At 40.7% G+C, this 18468-nt stretch overlaps 1 protein-coding gene across 2 annotated transcripts in view; it reads left to right on the forward strand.

The window, feature by feature from the left end:
• Positions 1-18468, forward strand: part of LOC124592129 (tuberin) — a 303826-nt gene that overhangs the window by 113723 nt on the left and 171635 nt on the right. For both annotated transcript variants that reach the window (XM_047131806.1, XM_047131807.1), the window contains exons 11-14: positions 505-741; positions 5321-5561; positions 7531-7649; positions 17109-17433. In XM_047131806.1, the coding sequence (XP_046987762.1) occupies positions 505-741; positions 5321-5561; positions 7531-7649; positions 17109-17433 (922 nt within the window). The remainder of the gene's footprint in view (positions 1-504; positions 742-5320; positions 5562-7530; positions 7650-17108; positions 17434-18468) is intronic.

Consider the following 18468-nt stretch of genomic DNA (forward strand, 5'->3'; position numbering starts at 1 on the left):
ATTATCAGAATTTATGTTGAAGATGTCAGGTTCACAACTAACAAAACACAAGAAGACATGTTGTAAGGACACTGCCTGAAATTATCACTCCTGAGGATCTTTCATACAAGTCATACATTTAGCGTCTCTCAAGGATTTCAGTGATACTGCTTGAAAGGAAACTATTTTCTGTGAAGAGATTTCTTCAGCCTTATATCAGTAAATTATCGAGGAAAAACTTTTGACAGACTATTTTGCATGAAGTTATTGTTAAAATTTGGTGTCTGTGTCACAGGTAATGTGTCCTACAACAGTTGCAGTGACATTTTGTATTTGATCTCTTTAATGAGAGTCTTCCTGGTTTGTAAGTTTGTTCTGAAATCACTGTAATATCAAATTGTTGCTTAATATTTTTCCTGTTTTACTATTAAACTAGAGTTATACAAATGGATATGCACTGCACGCAGGCAGTCATGCTGTAACAAATTTTGAATAAAGTATGCAATTTTTCTTATTAATTTACAGTTGCTTAGCAGGCCCTTTGAACTGCATGGTCAAGACCCAACTCTTGGCTCATGTAGTGAGGCAGATATGCTTGATGTGAAAACAGTGGTGGCTGGTTTAGTCCGAATTCTGAAGATAAAAATTTATCAGCTACCATCGTCACATGCAATACATACATACAAGTTGCTTGTTGGGCACCTTGATGCACATTTCCAGCGTCCCACTGTGTTTGAAAATTGCAACAGTATTAGATTCATGGTGAGTATTTATTCATATGTACAGCACAGCACACACACTTACTGTGCACTAGCACATAAGGAAGCATTGGATTTAGTGTGAATAAAATGATCTAAATTCAATGATTTTATAGTAATCTCATGTACATATCAAGAGAGCAAAACTGTAATCAATATATTCTGAATTAATTGTGACCCATGTAGTTTTAATAGCTGCTAGTGCACTAATAAATTAATAGCAATGTTTCGTGTTCAGTTCCTCCTCAGTTACTCATTAGATTCTGATTGCTGAGACGTGAAGTTCCATTTTAATAACAAGAAATTAAACTTCTTTATCAAAAGTTGAAATACAAGCAGTATATGTTGAACAGTTGTGCAATGTGTTGTTACTGATATGATAAAGTATGCTTGCAGACAGGAATGTTAGTTTATCACGAGGAATGATCTGATATACATGTAATTCAGTAACATTCATGTTGGTGAAGTGTACGTGAGTGATGTAGATATCAAGGGCATGGCATATTACAAGTGACAACTGGTGGTAATTAATATTACCATCAAGAGTGGAACAACAGTACTCTTAGATTTTTGCTATAGTGCCAGAAGTCAGTTTTGATCCTAACACTTCAAGAGAAGTTGTATATCAGAGAGAAGGCATCACACTTTTATTTGATGACATTCCTATTGTTGTTGTTGTGGTCTTCAGTCCTGAGACTGGTTTGATGCAGCTTTCCATGCTGCTCTATCCTGTGCAAGCTTCTTCATCTCCCAGTACCTACTGCAACCTACATCCTTCTGAATCTGCTTAGTGTATTCATCTCTTGGTCTCCCTCTACGATTTTTACCCTCCACGCTGCCCTCCAATGCTAAATTTGTGATCCCTTGATGCCTCAAAACATGTCCTACCAACCGATCCCTTCTTCTAGTCAAGTTGTGCCACAAACTTCTCTTCTCCCCAATCCTATTCAATACCTTCTCATTAGTTACGTGATCTACCCACCTTATCTTGAGCATTCTTCTGTAGCACCACATTTCAAAATCTTCTATTCTCTCCTTGTCTAAACTATTTATCGTCCATGTTTCACTTCCATACATGGCTACACTCCATACAAATACTTTTAGTAACGGCTTCCTAACACTTAAATCTATACTCGATGTTAACAAATTTCTCTCCTTCAGAAACGATTTCCTTGCCATTGCCAGTCTACATTTTATATCCTCTCTACTTTGACCATCATCAGTTATTTTACTCCCTAAATAGCAAAACTCCTTTACTACTTTAAGTGTCTCATTTCCTAATCTAATTCCCTCAGCATCACCCGATTTAATTTGACTACATTCCATTATCCTCGTTTTGCTTTTGTTGATGTTCATCTTATATCCTCGTTTCAAGACACTGTCCATTCCGTTCAACTGCTCTTCCAAGTCCTTTGCTGTCTCTGACAGAATTACAGTGTCATCGGCGAACCTCAAAGTTTTTACTTCTTCTCCATGAATTTTAATACCTACTCCGAATTTTTCTTTTGTTTCCTTTACTGCTTGCTCAATATACAGATTGAATAACATCGGGGAGAGGCTACAACCCTGTCTCACTCCTTTCCCAACCACTGCTTCCCTTTCATGCCCCTCGACTCTTATAACTGCCATCTGGTTTCTGTACAAATTGTAAATAGCCTTTCGCTACCTGTATTTTACCCCTGCCACCTTTAGAATTTGAAAGAGAGTATTCCAGTCAACATTGTCAAAAGCTTTCTCTAAGTCTACAAATGCTAGAAACGTAGGTTTGCCTTTCCTTAATCTTTCTTCTAAGATAAGCAGTAAGGTCAGTATTGCCTCACGTGTTCCAACATTTCTACGGAATCCAAACTGATCTTCCCCGAGGTCCGCTTCTACCAGTTTTTCCATTCGTCTGTAAACAATTCGCGTTAGTATTTTGCAGCTGTGACTTATTAAACTGATAGTTCGGTAATTTTCACATCTGTCAACACCTGCTTTCTTTGGGATTGGAATTATTATATTCTTCTTGAAGTCTGAGGGTATTTCGCCTGTCTCATACATCTTGCTCACCAGATGGTAGAGTTTCGTCATGACTGGCTCTCCCAAGGCCATCAGTAGTTCTAATGGAATGTTGTCTACTCCCGGGCCCTTGTTTCGACTCAGGTCTTTCAGTGCTCTGTCAAACTCTTCACGCAGTATCATATTTCGCATTTCATCTTCATCTACATCCTCTTCCATTTCCATAATATTGTCCTCAAGCACATCGCCCTTGTATAAACCCTCTATATACTCCTTCCACCTTTCTGCCTTCCCTTCTTTGCTTAGAACTGGGTTGCCATCTGAGTTCTTGATATTCATACAAGTGGTTCTCTTCTCTCCAAAGGTCTCTGTAATTTTCCTGTAGGCAGTATCTATCTTACCTCTAGTGAGACAAGCCTCTACATCCTTACATTTGTCCAGTAGCCATCCCTGCTTAGCCGTTTTGCACTTCCTGTCGATCTCATTTTTGAGACGTTTGTATTCCTTTTTGCCTGCTTCATTTACTGCATTTTTATATTTTCTCCTTTCATCAATTAAATTCAATATTTCTTCTGTTACCCAAGGATTTCTATTAGCCCTCGTCTTTTTACCTACTTGATCGTCTGCTGCCTTCACTACTTCATCCCTCAGAGCTACCCATTCTTCTTCTACTGTATTTCTTTCCCCCATTCCTGTCAATTGTTCCCTTATGCTCTCCCTGAAACTCTGTACGACCTCTGGTTTAGTCAGTTTATCCAGGTCCCATCTCCTTAAATTCCCACCTTTTTGCAGTTTCTTCAGTTTCAATCTGCAGTTCATAACCAATAGATTGTAGTCAGGATCCACATCTGCCCCTGGAAATGTCTTACAATTTAAAACCTGGTTCCTAAATCTCTGTCTTACCATTATGTAATCTATCTGATACCTTTTAGTATCTCCAGGATTCATCATGTATACATCCTTCTTTTATGGTTCTTGAACCAAGTGTTAGCTATGATTAAGTCATGCTCTGTGCAAAATTCTACAAGGCGGCTTCCTCTTTCATTTCTTCCCCCCAATCCATATTCACCTACTATGTTTCCTTCTCTCCCTTTTCCTACTGACGAATTCCAGTCACCCATGACTATTAAATTTTCGTCTCCCTTCACTACCTGAATAATTTCTTTTATCTCGTCATACATTTCATCTATTTCATCATCATCTGCAGAGCTAGTTGGCATATAAACTTGTACTACTGTAGTAGGCGTGGGTGTCGTGTCTATCTTGGCCACAATAATGCATTCACTATGCTGTTTGTAGTAGCTTACCCACACTCCTATTTTTTTATTCATTATTAAACCTACTCCTGCATTACCCCTATTTGATTTTGTATTTATAACCCTGTAATCACCTGACCAAAAGTCTTGTTCCTCCTGCAACCGAACTTCACTAATTCCCACTATATCTAACTTCAACCTATCCATTTCCCTTTTTAAATTTTCTAACCTACCTGCCCGACAACCCTGACATTCCTAGTGCCTGAGAAAATTTTGAAGGAGATCCATTGCAAGTTTGAATGAGGTTGGTCATAAAGGAGAACTATTTGACTTAAAATACATCATTGTCACTACGAAACTGCAGTTAATGGATGCACAAGGATATGTACGTTTGTTGTTGTGTGTCCAGTTGCCAGAGAGAGATGTAGAGGGATAATTGTTATGTTGTGTACTGGGCATTGGACCACACAAGTACATGTACTGTCACCCTCCATAGATGCCATAAACCCTCCGCAACACACATGTTGATTCCAAATATGATTTTGCAGCTGGCATGATTATGTAGCTTCATCAGTATGTGTGATAAAGCTTTATAGTGTAATGCATTATTAGTACTTTCACGAATATTTACACAGCTTGTCAGCTGTGAGCTTTTCTTTGCCAGTTGTTAGCTTTCCTCTATGATCTTTATTCAACTATCTTCATAAATGCCAAATGCTTGATTAAAAAAAAAGAAAAAAAATACCAAACATCCTTCATGACAGAATAGACATCTATATTGAAAACATACGTACCATTGAGAGAGAAATTATTTTTTGTTTTGTGAAGGTATATCTTTCAATATGTGAATTTTGATCATTAAAAACTTACCCTGTTTCTGTATTTATTTCTTTAACAAAAGAAGATACAGATGGCAGGGACCATGAGAGAAAGTGTGATAAACTATATAATGATATAAAGAGGAACGTGTAGATATTCCAGAGACTATGGCCGAAATAACAGTACCCACTGATGGTGGCACAAATGTGCCAAAATATGATAGGCCACTTAAAAGATCAGTTGTTGATGTAACAGGGAAACAAGGCTGCTGTTAGACATTAAAAATCAATTATAATTGTTGAATGGGACTGGTTGATAACTTTGAATCTTCACCATCCAATGACCCAACTGGTTTAGTATTGTGACTCCCTTGCCATTTGAAACCATAAAGAAATTGAAGAAGAATAAGAAGGAGGAGGATAATAACTTAATTAAATCTATTTGTAACTTTTCAACTGTTTCAAAGCTACAGAGAAGCTCCGTAATACTTCTTTGGTATTTCCTTTCTAGATATTTGAGTGTTTCCTGCAACTTCGAGCAAATTCAATGTACCAGCCTGGTTTTCCTGATCCTGTGACCCACCAGTTGCGATACAGCCCTTTTCTGTGTGTGGATCACAAACATGGGGAACGACCTGTGTCGCCACAGCCATCAAGCCCTGCACCTGCAGCTCATGTACCTTGCACTGTCACACACCTCTCTCTCACACATGCTTGCAAGGCTGTTGTGACTGCTCTGAAGCAGGAAAGAGGTTTGTTTTAATTGAAGTATGATATAAAACTTTGAACATAGTTCATAAAATTGAAAAAGCACCGTAGTTAAATAGAAGAACTTGTAATTATGTAACACTTCGGGTTTTTTGTGTAGATGATTATGTCTGAAATAGAAAAGGAAGTTGAAGAAACTCTCTTTTTACTGTTAAATGATGATTGTAATTACTGGGTGATTGTGCCTAAAACTCCTGTTTCATTTGTGTTTCGACACATTGACATTTTACTTGTGGCTGTGCAATGTATTACCCACATCGTGTGTAATCTGCCATCTCATCTCCTGTTCTAAAATTTTAATCTGTTTTTTGTATCAACATTTTGAAATTTTATCAAAACCCATTAGGGTTATTTTATCAAGAGGAGGATATAAGTTCTACCTATGTATACAGGCCTTTATAAAACAAACATGGTACAATTGACAATGGAAGGAAAAAGAAGCTGTCTAGCTGGCTCTGCTTTTATCTTTCATCAATAAATTTTTGCTTAGTAATTTAATATTGTGCACGATACATTTTGCTAGCGTTTATTTACCTGTACTGCTTTCTTGTATTACAAAATATCCCAATGACAGAAAGTTTGCTCACATGTTTAAAGTAGTTGAAGTTAGCTTTGTATTAAACCATATAATGTTTGTAATACAAGAAAGCAGTACAGATAAATAAATGCTAGCAATATATATAAATATAATTTTTTTTGAATATGTGTAATGTATACTAAGGTGACAAAAGTCATGGGATACCCTCTAATATTTGTGTCAGACCTCCTTTTGCCCAGCATAGTGCAACAACTCGACATGTCGTGTACTCTACAAGTTGTCGGAATTCCCCTGCAGCAATATAGTCATGTTGCCTTTATAATCACCCGTAATAATGAGAGTATTGTCAGTGCAGGATGTTGTACATGACCTGACCTCTAGATTGTGTCATAAAAGTTCGATGGAATTCGTGTCGGGCAGTCTGGGTGGCCAGATCATTCGCCCGAATTGTCCATAATGTTCTTCAAACCAGTTGTGAACATTTGTGGCCTGGTGACAGGACATCATTTGGGAACATGAAGTCCACAAATGACTGCAAGTGGTATCCAAGTAGCTGAACATGACCGTTTCCAGTCAATGATGGGTTCATTTGGACCAGAGGACACAATCCATTCCATATAAAGACAAATCACACCACTACGGAGCCACCACAGGCTTGCACAGTGCCTTGTTGACAAGTTGGGTCCATGGTTTCATGGGCTCTGTGCCACACTGCACTCTATCATCAGCTCTTACTAACTGAAATCAGGACTCATCTGACCAGGACATGGTTTTAAAGTCATCTAGTGTCCAACTGATGTGGTCACAAGCCCAGGAGAGGTACTGCAGGTAATCTTGTGCTGTTAGTGGAGGCACTTGCATCAGTCATCTGCTGCCACATTTTGCCACACTATCCTAATGGATAAGTTCATTGTATGTCCCACATTGTTTACTGGAATTATTTCATGCAGCTTTGCTTGTCTGTTAGCACAGAAAACTCTATATGCAAATGCCACTGCTCTCAGTTGTTAAGTGAAGTCTATCAGCTACACTGTTGTCTGTGGAGAGAGGTAATGCCTGAAATGTGGCATTCTCAGCACACTCTTGACTCTTTGGATCTTGAAATATTGAATTTTCTGTCGTTTTCTGAAGTAGAATATTTTATGCATCTGACTCCAACTAACATTCTGCATTCAAAGTCTGTTAATTCGTATTGTGTAGCCAGTATCGTGTCGAAAACCTCTTTACGTGAGTCAGCTGAGTACAAATGATAGCTCTGCCAGTGTACTGTCCTTTTATACCTTGTGTTTGTTATACTATCGCCATCTGCGTATGTGCATATCACTACCTCATGACTTTTGTCATCTCAGTGTATGGTATAATGCAGTTTTTTTTATAAATATTTTTTAAATATTTTACATCAAATGGGTTTACAGATTGGAAAGTACTGCAGCTGATTCTGCAGGAAGTGCCCCGAGTAATGCAGAATAAAGCTCTCATTTTGTCTCGTCATGGAAATGATGTTGACATGTTGGCTGCTGCTGTGTGTGCCATTGTAAGTACTTACAGTATAGAGTGTACTCACCATTATTCATGTGCAGATTATTCAGTTTGTAGATTGTTCATGCATCTTAAAAGAGAGAGAGAGAGAGAGAGAGGGAAGGAGGGAGGAGAGAGAGAGAGAGAGAGAGAGAGAGAGAGAGAGAGAGAGAGAGAGAGAGAGAGAGAGAGACAGACATTTCGCACACATGGCGACCGGCAGTGCAGTTGCCAACCGCTAGGGGCAGTGGTGGATGCTAAGTCAGACTGGCAGCAATTGAATCGAGCCATGCCGGAGCATGTGCAGATGTCGGCCACCAACGCTGCTAATGCTGCTACTGCTACTACTACTGCTACTACTGATCCAGTAGACATAAACCCCAATACATGTTTGAAAATATCTCCATTACTCTTGTTTTTTGATTATTGTGCATCTTCTCCCCCATATATCCTGAATAATTGGGAGTGTACTGTAAGTAGATTTTAACAGTGTAGGATTCTAATAAAGGCACTATGCAGTGAATTGACTATGGTTATTGAACCGCAAGTGGGTGTGCCTGTGTATAAAGTGCACCAATCACTAATAAAATTGTTTTCTACAGTTCCATTGTTGTTTTACAAGTTCGAGCCCATACCTATTCCTTCATTATTGCTTCTCCTAACACAGTAATAAGTTGTGCTGTCATACTTCCAAGTGAGCAGCAGTAATATAAAATAAACAGTGAGCTAGATGAGAAAAAAAAAAAAATTTGATCCGTCTAGAAAATGACCCTGATACAAGCTAGCAGCACAGTCTCACAATGAGGCTGTTATCTACAAGATAACCGGTGATGAAATAAGTGGTTGGCAGGGATCTGAGGTAACTTCACTGTTTAATGCTTCGAGTGGGTCATTGCTATGGTGTAACACTTGTGTGTGGCAACAGAGTGAGACAATCAAAGGTTTATATTATCATCATTTAAATGAACAGTGATTTAGCTCATATAACGTTAGCTTATTTTATCATTGTTTAATTAAACTAAGATTAAACTGTAATTTTGTTCATACATGTTTACCTTGGTAACATAGACAGCTATTCTTTTCATGAGTAGAAAGCACCCCATGCACCTGCCCATGTTATGAAAAATGCCTACTCGGGGGTTAAATAACAGGGATTTCAGATAAATCATTTTTATCAGGCATCCATTTTAAACTCCTGACAAACAGGGTTCATCTTTTTTTGATCATAAAAATCTTTCTCATTATTTTTTCGACCACAGGAAATCACTATGAACAGCCAACTGTGTATTGAAGGTAAAAGTAAATGTTCACTCCCAGTGCACATCAGTAGTGCATTCTGTGCCTCCAGTGATGGACAGGGAAGTGCTTATTTTATACACTGTTTGCTCTGCCAAAATACCTCAGTAGGTAATTTCAAACTTAGACTGTGCATGAGTGTCACTTTGTTAAGCAGGATGTTTATAAATTAATCTTGGATCCATTGTTAAAAAAATGAAAAGCAGATAAATTTATATATACAATCTGTTCTCACATGTTGACATTACTTCTTCAGAATACCACCACCCAATTGCAAATATTTGTTGCATCTTGAAACCAGCTCCTTAATCCCTTCATTAGAGAATGGTGCTCCAGCCATTTGTTGGCAGTATCCTTGAGCTCATCATTGACTGTGAAGTGCTGAATAGCCAGCCAGGCCTTCATCTTGGGGCAAGAGATGAGTTACTTGATGGCAAGTCTGGACTATATGTAGGATGTCGAAATGCTCCTTTCCCTTCACCCTCTCCTCTCCCTCTCTTAGTGTCCTTGTTTATGTTGGCCCCACTATCCTCTTGGTTATGTTGGCTTTACAATTTGGTTTTGTTGCGTAATTACCTCATCTTTTGGCATTCTCTGGTCCCCCTCTGGAGTTTGACCTCCATTACTAAATTTCTGTTCCATAGTGTGAGCCATTTGGGGAAGAGCACCTTACCTAGTGTCTCCGACATGTGCCCTCCCAGTTCCTTCCACCTTTTCTTTCACGTCGCTGTCTGATGCTAGGGTACATAGCTAGCACGGTAGCCAGCCCGTGTGGTGGGGTCGCATGTATCCTTTTGGTTGAGCACCCTGAAAACACAGGGATCACACTTCTGATACCTGAGCTGTGACCACCTCATGTAAGCCTTGGAGTGGTTGCTTGTCGTCCTGGAGCATCGGAACTCCTGGCAGTGGCCACCATGCCAGACAGCCCTTGCTGTAGCTGGGTGGCGCCCATGGAGAGAGCCCCCGATCGGAGTGGGTGGTATCTGGACGGACGCTATGCAAATGAAATGCATATGGGTCAAGAACTCTGGCCGTTCTTCTATGGCCTCTCTTTGCATTGAAATGATTCTGTTAGTGCTGCTTCTTCTGCCCCTTCGGCCTTCCCTTCCATGGCTACCCACTGGGAGGAGGGTCAGGCTCGGCGCCTAGGGGCGAAACCTTTCCGCTACTATCTGGTTTGCACCAGGTCTGGTGGGGATGCTTTCACCAGTACCAAACTTTTATTTTTTGTGGAACACATTGAAGACAAGTTTGGAGAAGTGGACTCTCTGAGCAAGATGCGGTTGGGTTCGTTGTTGATCAAAACTGCTTCAGCTGCCCAGTCTGCGACCCTTCGTGCCTGTAACCATCTTGACACAATTCCTGTGCTCATTACCCCCCCACCAGTTCTTGAATATGGTTCAAGGTGTAATTTTTCACAGGGACGTCATCCTTAAAACTGATGAGGAACTTAGGGACAATCTCGGACAGCGGGGTGTTCACTTTGTTCGGCGTATTCAGAAGGGTCCAAAGGACAATTGCGTTGATACTGGTGCCTTTATCCTGGCCTTTGAAGGGGGTACCCTCCCTGAGAAGTTCAAGATTATGGTTTATTGATGTGATGTGAAGCCATACATCCCACGACCTATGACATGTTTTAAGTGCTTGTGTTTTGGCCACATGTCTTCCCGCTGTTTGCAAGCCCCCCTCTGCAATGACTGTGGACATCCACTCCATGAGGGGAGTTCCTGTGTTCCCCTGCCTGTGTGTGTTAATTGTCATGGCAATCATTCTCCATGTTCTCCGGATTGCCTAGTTTATAAGAAGGAAAAAAGATACAGGAGTATAAGTCCCTCGATCGTCTAACCTACAACGAGGCTCTTAAGAAGTATGCATGTCTTCATCCTGTGTCCATGACATCTAGCTATTCTTTAGTTACATCTTCACCCCTTCCTCCCCCTTCCTTACCCCAGCCCCAACCCCTGTCTTCCCCCACTCCCATACCCTCCCCTCCGGGTGCCACTCCCACTCCCCTGTCGGAGAAGTGTCCCACTTCTTTGGCGTCTGCCAGTCAGGTGCACTCCTCCCAGGATTCCCCTTCCCGGCACCTTCCAGGCCAAAGGCCTGCTGCCAGACGATGACCACAAGAACCACAGTCTGAAGGCCCCCAGGTCACCTCATCTCTTTCTGTTCCAGATCTTGCTGCAGCTGGCTCCTTTTTGCTGCACAGCCCTCCTTGACCTCAAACAGAAAAGAAGAAGAAACATAAGTCCCTGTTTACCCACCATTTGAATCATTGTTCTGTGGTTATCCAATGGAATTGTAATGGATATTACCATCACCTTCTGGAGTTGAAATCCCTTATTTCGTTTTATTCCCTAGCTTGTGTGGTTCTACAGGAATCTCATTTTACTGATGATCACTCACTGGCCCTCTGTGGGTTCCGTGCTTTCTGTCGAAATCAGGTTGGCCCTCTGCAGGGCTCTGGTGGTGTTTGTACGTTGGTCCGTATGGACGTTGCTAGCAAATGGATTCCTCTTCAAACTACATTGGAAGCGGTTGCTTTTAGGGTCCACCTGGACTCTGAGGTCACAGTTTGCAGTCTTTATCTCCCTCCTGACAGGGCTCTTACACCTGCTGCCTTAACTGCCCTTCTTCAGCAACTTCCTTCTCCCTTCCTCCTCCTTAGGGATTTTAATGTTCATCATCCTTTGTGGGGCAGTGCATTTCCATCTAGTCAGGGTCTTCTCATAGACCAATTTCTTGCAGACCACAACTTGTGCCTTCTTAATGATGGCTCCCCTGCTCATTTCAGTGCCGGTCTGGTACCTTTCCTGCCATTGATATTTCTCTTTCTTCTTCCTCCCTCCTCGCATCATTCCACTGGTCGCAACACAATGACCTTTGCGATAGTGACCACTTCCCATTGATTCTCTCGCTCCCTTCTCACTTCCTGATGGACAGATTACCTCGTTGGTCTTTCCAACGCGCCGATTGGCCTCTATACACTGCACTGCACTTCTTTCTCCCTCTTTGTCGGATTGTATTTATGACATCCTCTGTGACGTGTCTGATGCGATTGTTTGCGCCACTAGCCTTGCTATCCCACACTCATCCAGACCATTTCACTGCTGGCAAGTCCTGTGGTGCAGTCCGGCCATTGCTGTTGCCATCAGTGATCGCCGTTGAGCTTTGCAACACCTTAAAAGGCACCCATCTGCTGTCAATCTTATTACCTTTAAACGCCTTCACACCAATGCCTGTTACTTAATCAAACAGAGCAAACGGGTGCGTTAGGAACACTTTGTTTCTTCCCTTTGTTCAACTGTCCCTATGTCACGGGTATGGGGTACACTTCATTCTCTCCAAGGTTGCCATCAGCAGTCTACCCTCCTGGGCCTTGCCCTCCCAGATGGCCTTTGCACCGACCCGTTGATTCTCACGAAACATCTTGCGACCCATTTTGCAACAGCATCAGCATCAACCTACTATCCGGCTGCTTTCCTTCACCATAAATAGCTTCTGCCTTATGTTTTACCCCTTGTCAGACAGAATCTTACAACAAAGCTTTTACAGAATGGGAACTTCTTGCCGCACTTTCTTCTTTTCGTGGTACGGCCCCTGGCCCAGACTACATTCATAACCATTTGCTTCAACATCTCAGTGCTCCATGACAACATCTTCTCTGGTTGTTTAGCTGTCTTTGGCTCCAGGGTGACTTCCTCTCAACGGAGGGATAGCATTGTGGTTCCCATCCTTAAGCCCGGTAAGAACCCCCTGTTTGTCGAAAGCTATCAGCCAATTAGTCTGACAAACGTTGTTTGCAAGTTACTTGAACGTGAACGGATGGTAGCCCGGTGGCTCAATTGGGTCCTCGAATCTCGGGGTCCCCTTACCAGTGTGATTTCTGAGAGGGACAGTCTTCAACTGATCATTTACTTCGCTTGGAATCCGCAGTTTGGCAGGCTTTTTCCCAGCACTGCCATTTGGTTACCGTATTTTTTAACCTTCGCAAAGCCTATGACACAGCTTGGCACTATCACATCTTTCTTCTACTTCATGAGTGGGATCTTTGGGGCCCACTCCCAATCGGTTGTTCAGGGTTCGGGTTGGTACTGTTTTTAGTTCTCCACAGACCCAGGAGAATGGCATCCCACAGGGTTCTGTATTGAGTGTACTTCTTTTCCTCACTGCTATAGATGGACTTGTGGCCTCTGTCAGTCCTTTGGTCACCCCTGCTCTGTATGTGGATGATTTCTGCATTTGGGTTAGTTCCTCTTCGATGGCCTCTGCAGAGCAGCAGCTCCAGGGAGCTATATGGCATGCCTTTGCATGGGCCGTCCAAACGGGTTTCAATTCTCTTCTTTAAAACTGCGGGTGGTCTACCTCTGTCGCTGTACTACGGTCCACCCTGATCCAGAGCTCTATCTCGATGCACAACGATTACCTGTGGTCCCACAGTTTCATTTCCTGGGTCTTCTTTTCGACAACAAGCTCACTTGGCTGCCTCATATCAGACTTCTGAAAGTAGGATGTTTCTGTAAACTCAATGTCCTTTGCTTCCTTGCCCACACCTCTTGGGGTGCGGACCGCTGCACCCTTCTCCGCCTTTATCGGGCTTTAGTACTGTCTCACTTGGACTATGGTTGTCAAGTTCATGGTTTGGCTGCCCCTTCCACACTGCCCCTCCTGGATCCAGTTCACCATTTCGGTATCCGTTCGGCCACCACTGCCTTCCCTACCAGCCCTGTTGATAGTCCCCTGGTTGAAGCTGGGCTCCCCCCCCCCCCCCCCCCCCTTTTCTGTTCGGCAATCCCAGCTTCTGGTTTCTTATGCAATAGCTGTCCGTTTCTCTCCCACTCATCCTTCCTATTATATCTTGTTCCCAGACCAAGTATGTCACCCACCTGATTCCTGCCCTCGGGCGGGTTTACCGGTTGGGCTCCGCGTTGCATCTCTTCACTGTGATTTTCAGCTTCCTTCTTTGTCCTATCTGCCATATTGACAACACAACTGCTCTTTCACATTTTTTAGCCTTTTACCTTTTATCGTTTTGACTTTTCTGAGATGTCAATCCATCTGACAGGACCACATTTGAAACAAGGGACTGATGACCTTGCTGTTTGGTCCCTTCAACCCCAATCAACCAACCAACCAACCAATGCATGAATCAGGGTGACACTGCTCATAAAAATATGGAAAACAACAATATTGTTTTTGTGACATACATATCATGTAATGTACGTCAAGCTTTTGTGTGTGTGTGGTTTTTTCAATGTGCCTATTGCAAAACGAATTTGGTTTTTATTTGTAAACAGGTGTTGGTTATCACAGAATTTTTCATCATACCATGCATACCAAGTAAATCGTCAAATATTGGTGCAGAGAACTGATGCTGTACAATTGATTGAATTTTTATGCAGTATTCTCTAGAAGCTATCTATTTTGTATTTGATTATGTATGAGCAATTTCGTAGTCGCTTTATAAGATTTTCCACCTACCTGTAAAAATAAATGTCACAAAGCTGCACAAGTGGAGTACATTGTGGAGGAGTTTCTTCAATACGGGCACCTTGACAGATCCTCTCTGTCTCGAAAAGTTACATTGTAAAAGTCCAGTTTCATTTGCCCTCCTCATGAATAGAGGAGCAAAAGAAATTGTTCTCTCATGTATGTCTTCGATGTCAATTAGAAATTTCTTGTATCATACTGTTGAGAGTTTGTCGGATTTTGGAGATGTTAGCATAACGTTTTTGTATTTGTATGCATATTCTTATGCTGATTGTTTTTCATTCTTGGTTCAAAGGAGCCAGTGATCTCTTGCAAGCAAAGGAAGACCATTTTTAGTAATTTTCCAGATAAGGTGACAGCGTATTGTGGAGTGCACAAATATGTCACCTTATGCACATCCTTTCGCTGCACAATAACCACCTTTTTCCACGCTTGGCAAGAATGTGGTCATAAGTTGACTGTTTTTGGCACCCTGGGATAAATATGTTCTGTAAAAATTGTATCTCAATTGATGTAAATGAGTCGGGTACTTTTCTCTGTGATACTTATTTGATCAGTGTTAATAACAAAGCCCTTGTCATATTTTGGTATGAGAGCTAGACTCTGATTTCGGAAATTTGCTGCTGCTTCAAGGACTTTCTGCAGTGAAACACTTTCACTCTTAGTTCCAGATGTGGTGACTTTTCTCTGGTATTTCAGATGGCTTCATTTGAAGAGCATTACCTATGAGCCAGAAGCTTGAAATTCCAATCAGGAAATTGGGCCTGCAGCAGCAGGAGTCATTGTTGCAAGTTTCTTGTCGTCAGCTGCTGATTACAATCTTGAGCTTCTATAAAACAGAGGTCCACACATCAATTGTTTTAAGTTGTTCATTCCTCATTGTAGCTTTTTTAAAATGTGTACTTCCCATCTTTTCATATCTTTCATGCTATTGAGGCATGATGCTCTCCTTCTGTGAAGAGCAACCGAACTCCATCCTGGATACTCTCTCGCTATATTGATAACCATAATCTTGTAGCCCAGTGGTACTTAATCACTGTCTGTTTTCACCTGCTTCTTTTTGGGCTAGTTATCATCTGAAGATGATGATGACTACTTCACTTTCTTCAGACAAATCCTCTCCACTGATATTTTTATGGGCAATTAGTCAGTCTTATGTTATGAGTTGGTTCTCTGGTAGCATTTTGAAAATTTTATGAAATATTTCTTCTCTAATTTCCACATGTTCTTGTGTTATTGCAGCAGAAGGTTTTGAAGCGATGAGTTTGTTTTGTAGAAGGAGCTGTTCATTGTACAGAAGTACAGTTTTTAATTACTCTTTTGAAATTTCAGTGTAAAGCAATTTGGATACACAATCAGGCTCACTGTCCCTTGCTGTGAAGTAGCAGGCACATCACTACATGTAATTGTAAAATTAGAGGCCTTGGTGTGTTTGCATGTAACTGTGTAGGGGGCTAATGCACAAATGAAGTATTCTGGTTTTTTAACACTTCCCTTTCTCCTTCCACCAACCAAAAGTTGTTTGTGCACATGCAGCTGTATCTGGTGGATCAAAATTAACTGCAGGATTACTGGTAAAAGGGGTTAATACAATGAGTTGTGCTGTAGCTGGATGTATACCAGAAAAAAATAGGCTCATGGTGGGTCGAAATGTGCCTGTGCAGATGTTGAGAAAATGGGCTCGTGGTGAGTTGGAACATTATCTGCATGAATATGGTTATAATAGGAAACTAATTCCAAAATTTTAGAGAAAACCAGAATTTTCAGCCTAAAAATTATGAAAACAATAAATAATTCTTTAGGTATTGATAATTTGCACATTCACAATAAATTTGTTATTAGAATTATATGGGAATAGAGAAAAAAAATCTGGTAAGTTGGATTTGAAGCACAGTCCTCTCTTATGAAACCAATCATTTACTTGCTTGGCTGTAGACTTGTCAAATGTTAGCGACCATGCAAAGAGGGGTGGTGGGTGGGAGGGGGGGGGGAGAGAGAGAGAGAGAGAGAGAGAGAGAGAGAGAGAGAGAGAGAGAGAGAGAGACTGACTGACTGACTGACTGACTCTACCTTTCCATGTTGCTTTGAGTGGCAGGTCATTAGTCTGGCTCCCTCAGATATTTATGTTCTTTGCTTTTATGGTGTTATTGTAGTGAAAAAACTGTTGGTTTGCTTTTAAAATTGTGCACCGTAAAGAATAACCTATTTTAGCGAATTATTAAGATGGTAATCCTAGCAAATTCTCAGCTTAAAAGAGAGTTACACTTACAGAAGCTGAGGAAACCACCAACTAATTAAAGAAATAAATTTCTTGATGTGTTTTCATATGCAAGAATAAAATGTGGCAGGTTTTTGGCCTTATTCTAACCAATTATATTCAGTTTTATTATTTGCTGCAATAATGTAATGATAGTACATAAAAATTAACATTCAACATTTCATCTGCAGTCGGTCTTTTTACATTAATCTGCTGTGAATGTTTTAATGTCAGAACATTATATCTCTGTGTACACAGATAACTGATACGTCGTAACATTGTATGAAATATTACTATGTGAATTTATGCAGATTGTAATGTGTCTTGATGATCATCTAGTTACTTCTCCCTATAACATTTATTCATAGGACAGATTTATAGAGCAAAATTATCTTTCTGTTTGACAACAATATCTTTCTCTTTGGACAGGTTAGTGACAAATCACTGGGCCTTCCTGAAGCCTTGCGAGGTGTGCGCATGACGCGCTCTGAATTGCAGGCCCATGTGATACCGGTGCTTGCATCACTTGCACCATACCACGCCCAGCTGGATCCTGCTCTTCAGCAACGTACCATCAAGTGTCTTGAATATGGGCTCATGTCGCGCTGTGCAAGGCAGTGCATTACTGCTCTTACAACCTGCATGCTTGAGATGCGTGATGCTATGCATAAATTGTTGCCGGAAGTGTTGCTCAATCTTTCAAAGATCTCTGCAACAGTACATATTGCCATACCTATCCTCGAATTCTTATCAAGTTAGTAAATTTACTGTTTTTTTCCTTTCAGTGCCATGCATTCCTAAAAGTCTCAGGTGTCTTTATTTTAAAATTTAAAAGACTATAAAACTTGCAATAAAATCTGAGCTTTTAAGACTGATTAGTTAATTATCTTTTTCATTTGTAGGTAACCCCTCAGTCTACAGTGATAAGTGAAATGCAGTAATTGATTCACTGAATTTTAGAGGAATAAAATTAACCTTGATTTCACTTCATGTTTAACACATTTAATGTTTATATACATAGAACTGTTTTTGATAATCAAAAACCATGTTTTGTGTAACAAAAATTACAAATTGTTCTGTCACCAGAAGTAACTTGTGAAAAAATTCACTGCCGAGTTCTTTTTATTAAATGTTTTAAATCATTGAAGTGGAGGTCTAATAACTTACCTACTCTGTCACACAAATGTTATCCAATATATCTCACATACACCTTTCTGTGGCACAAGCAAGATGGCACAGTAGTTAACGCAGTGGACTTAGATTCAGTAGAAGCAAGATTCAGATTCATGTTTGGCCATACAGATTGATGTTTCCCATGGTTTCTTAACACAGTGTAAAGCAAAATGCTGGACTATTTCCTATGGAAAGGACAAAGCTGGTATCCTATACCATCTCTGTCAAATCACAGTGCACACTCAGTCCCTAATGACCTTATTGTTGATGGGGCATTAAATCCTAAATTCCTTTCTTTCCTTTCTTCTGCCCTTCCTTCCTTCCTTTCTGCAGTTAAACTTATAATTTATGTATAATTAAACTTGTAATTTACCAAATGTGTCCCTAATTTGAATTATACTTCATCATGCCTCATTTGGATTTGGCATATGAACAGTAAAAGGACAAGTCGTTATTAACACAAAATATTTTGAAAATGGTTACAATCTCTGCAAAACTGGGAAACTAATCTGAATTCAAATTATTTCTCAGGTTGTCAGTGCAATTATGTGTACTCAATCAATACCTTTCAAATATATTCACAACAACACTTTGTTTGAAAGTTGTAACAGTTGTC

The sequence above is a fragment of the Schistocerca americana genome, chromosome 2, assembly GCF_021461395.2.
Source record: "Schistocerca americana isolate TAMUIC-IGC-003095 chromosome 2, iqSchAmer2.1, whole genome shotgun sequence".
Lineage (NCBI taxonomy): Eukaryota > Metazoa > Arthropoda > Insecta > Orthoptera > Acrididae > Schistocerca > Schistocerca americana.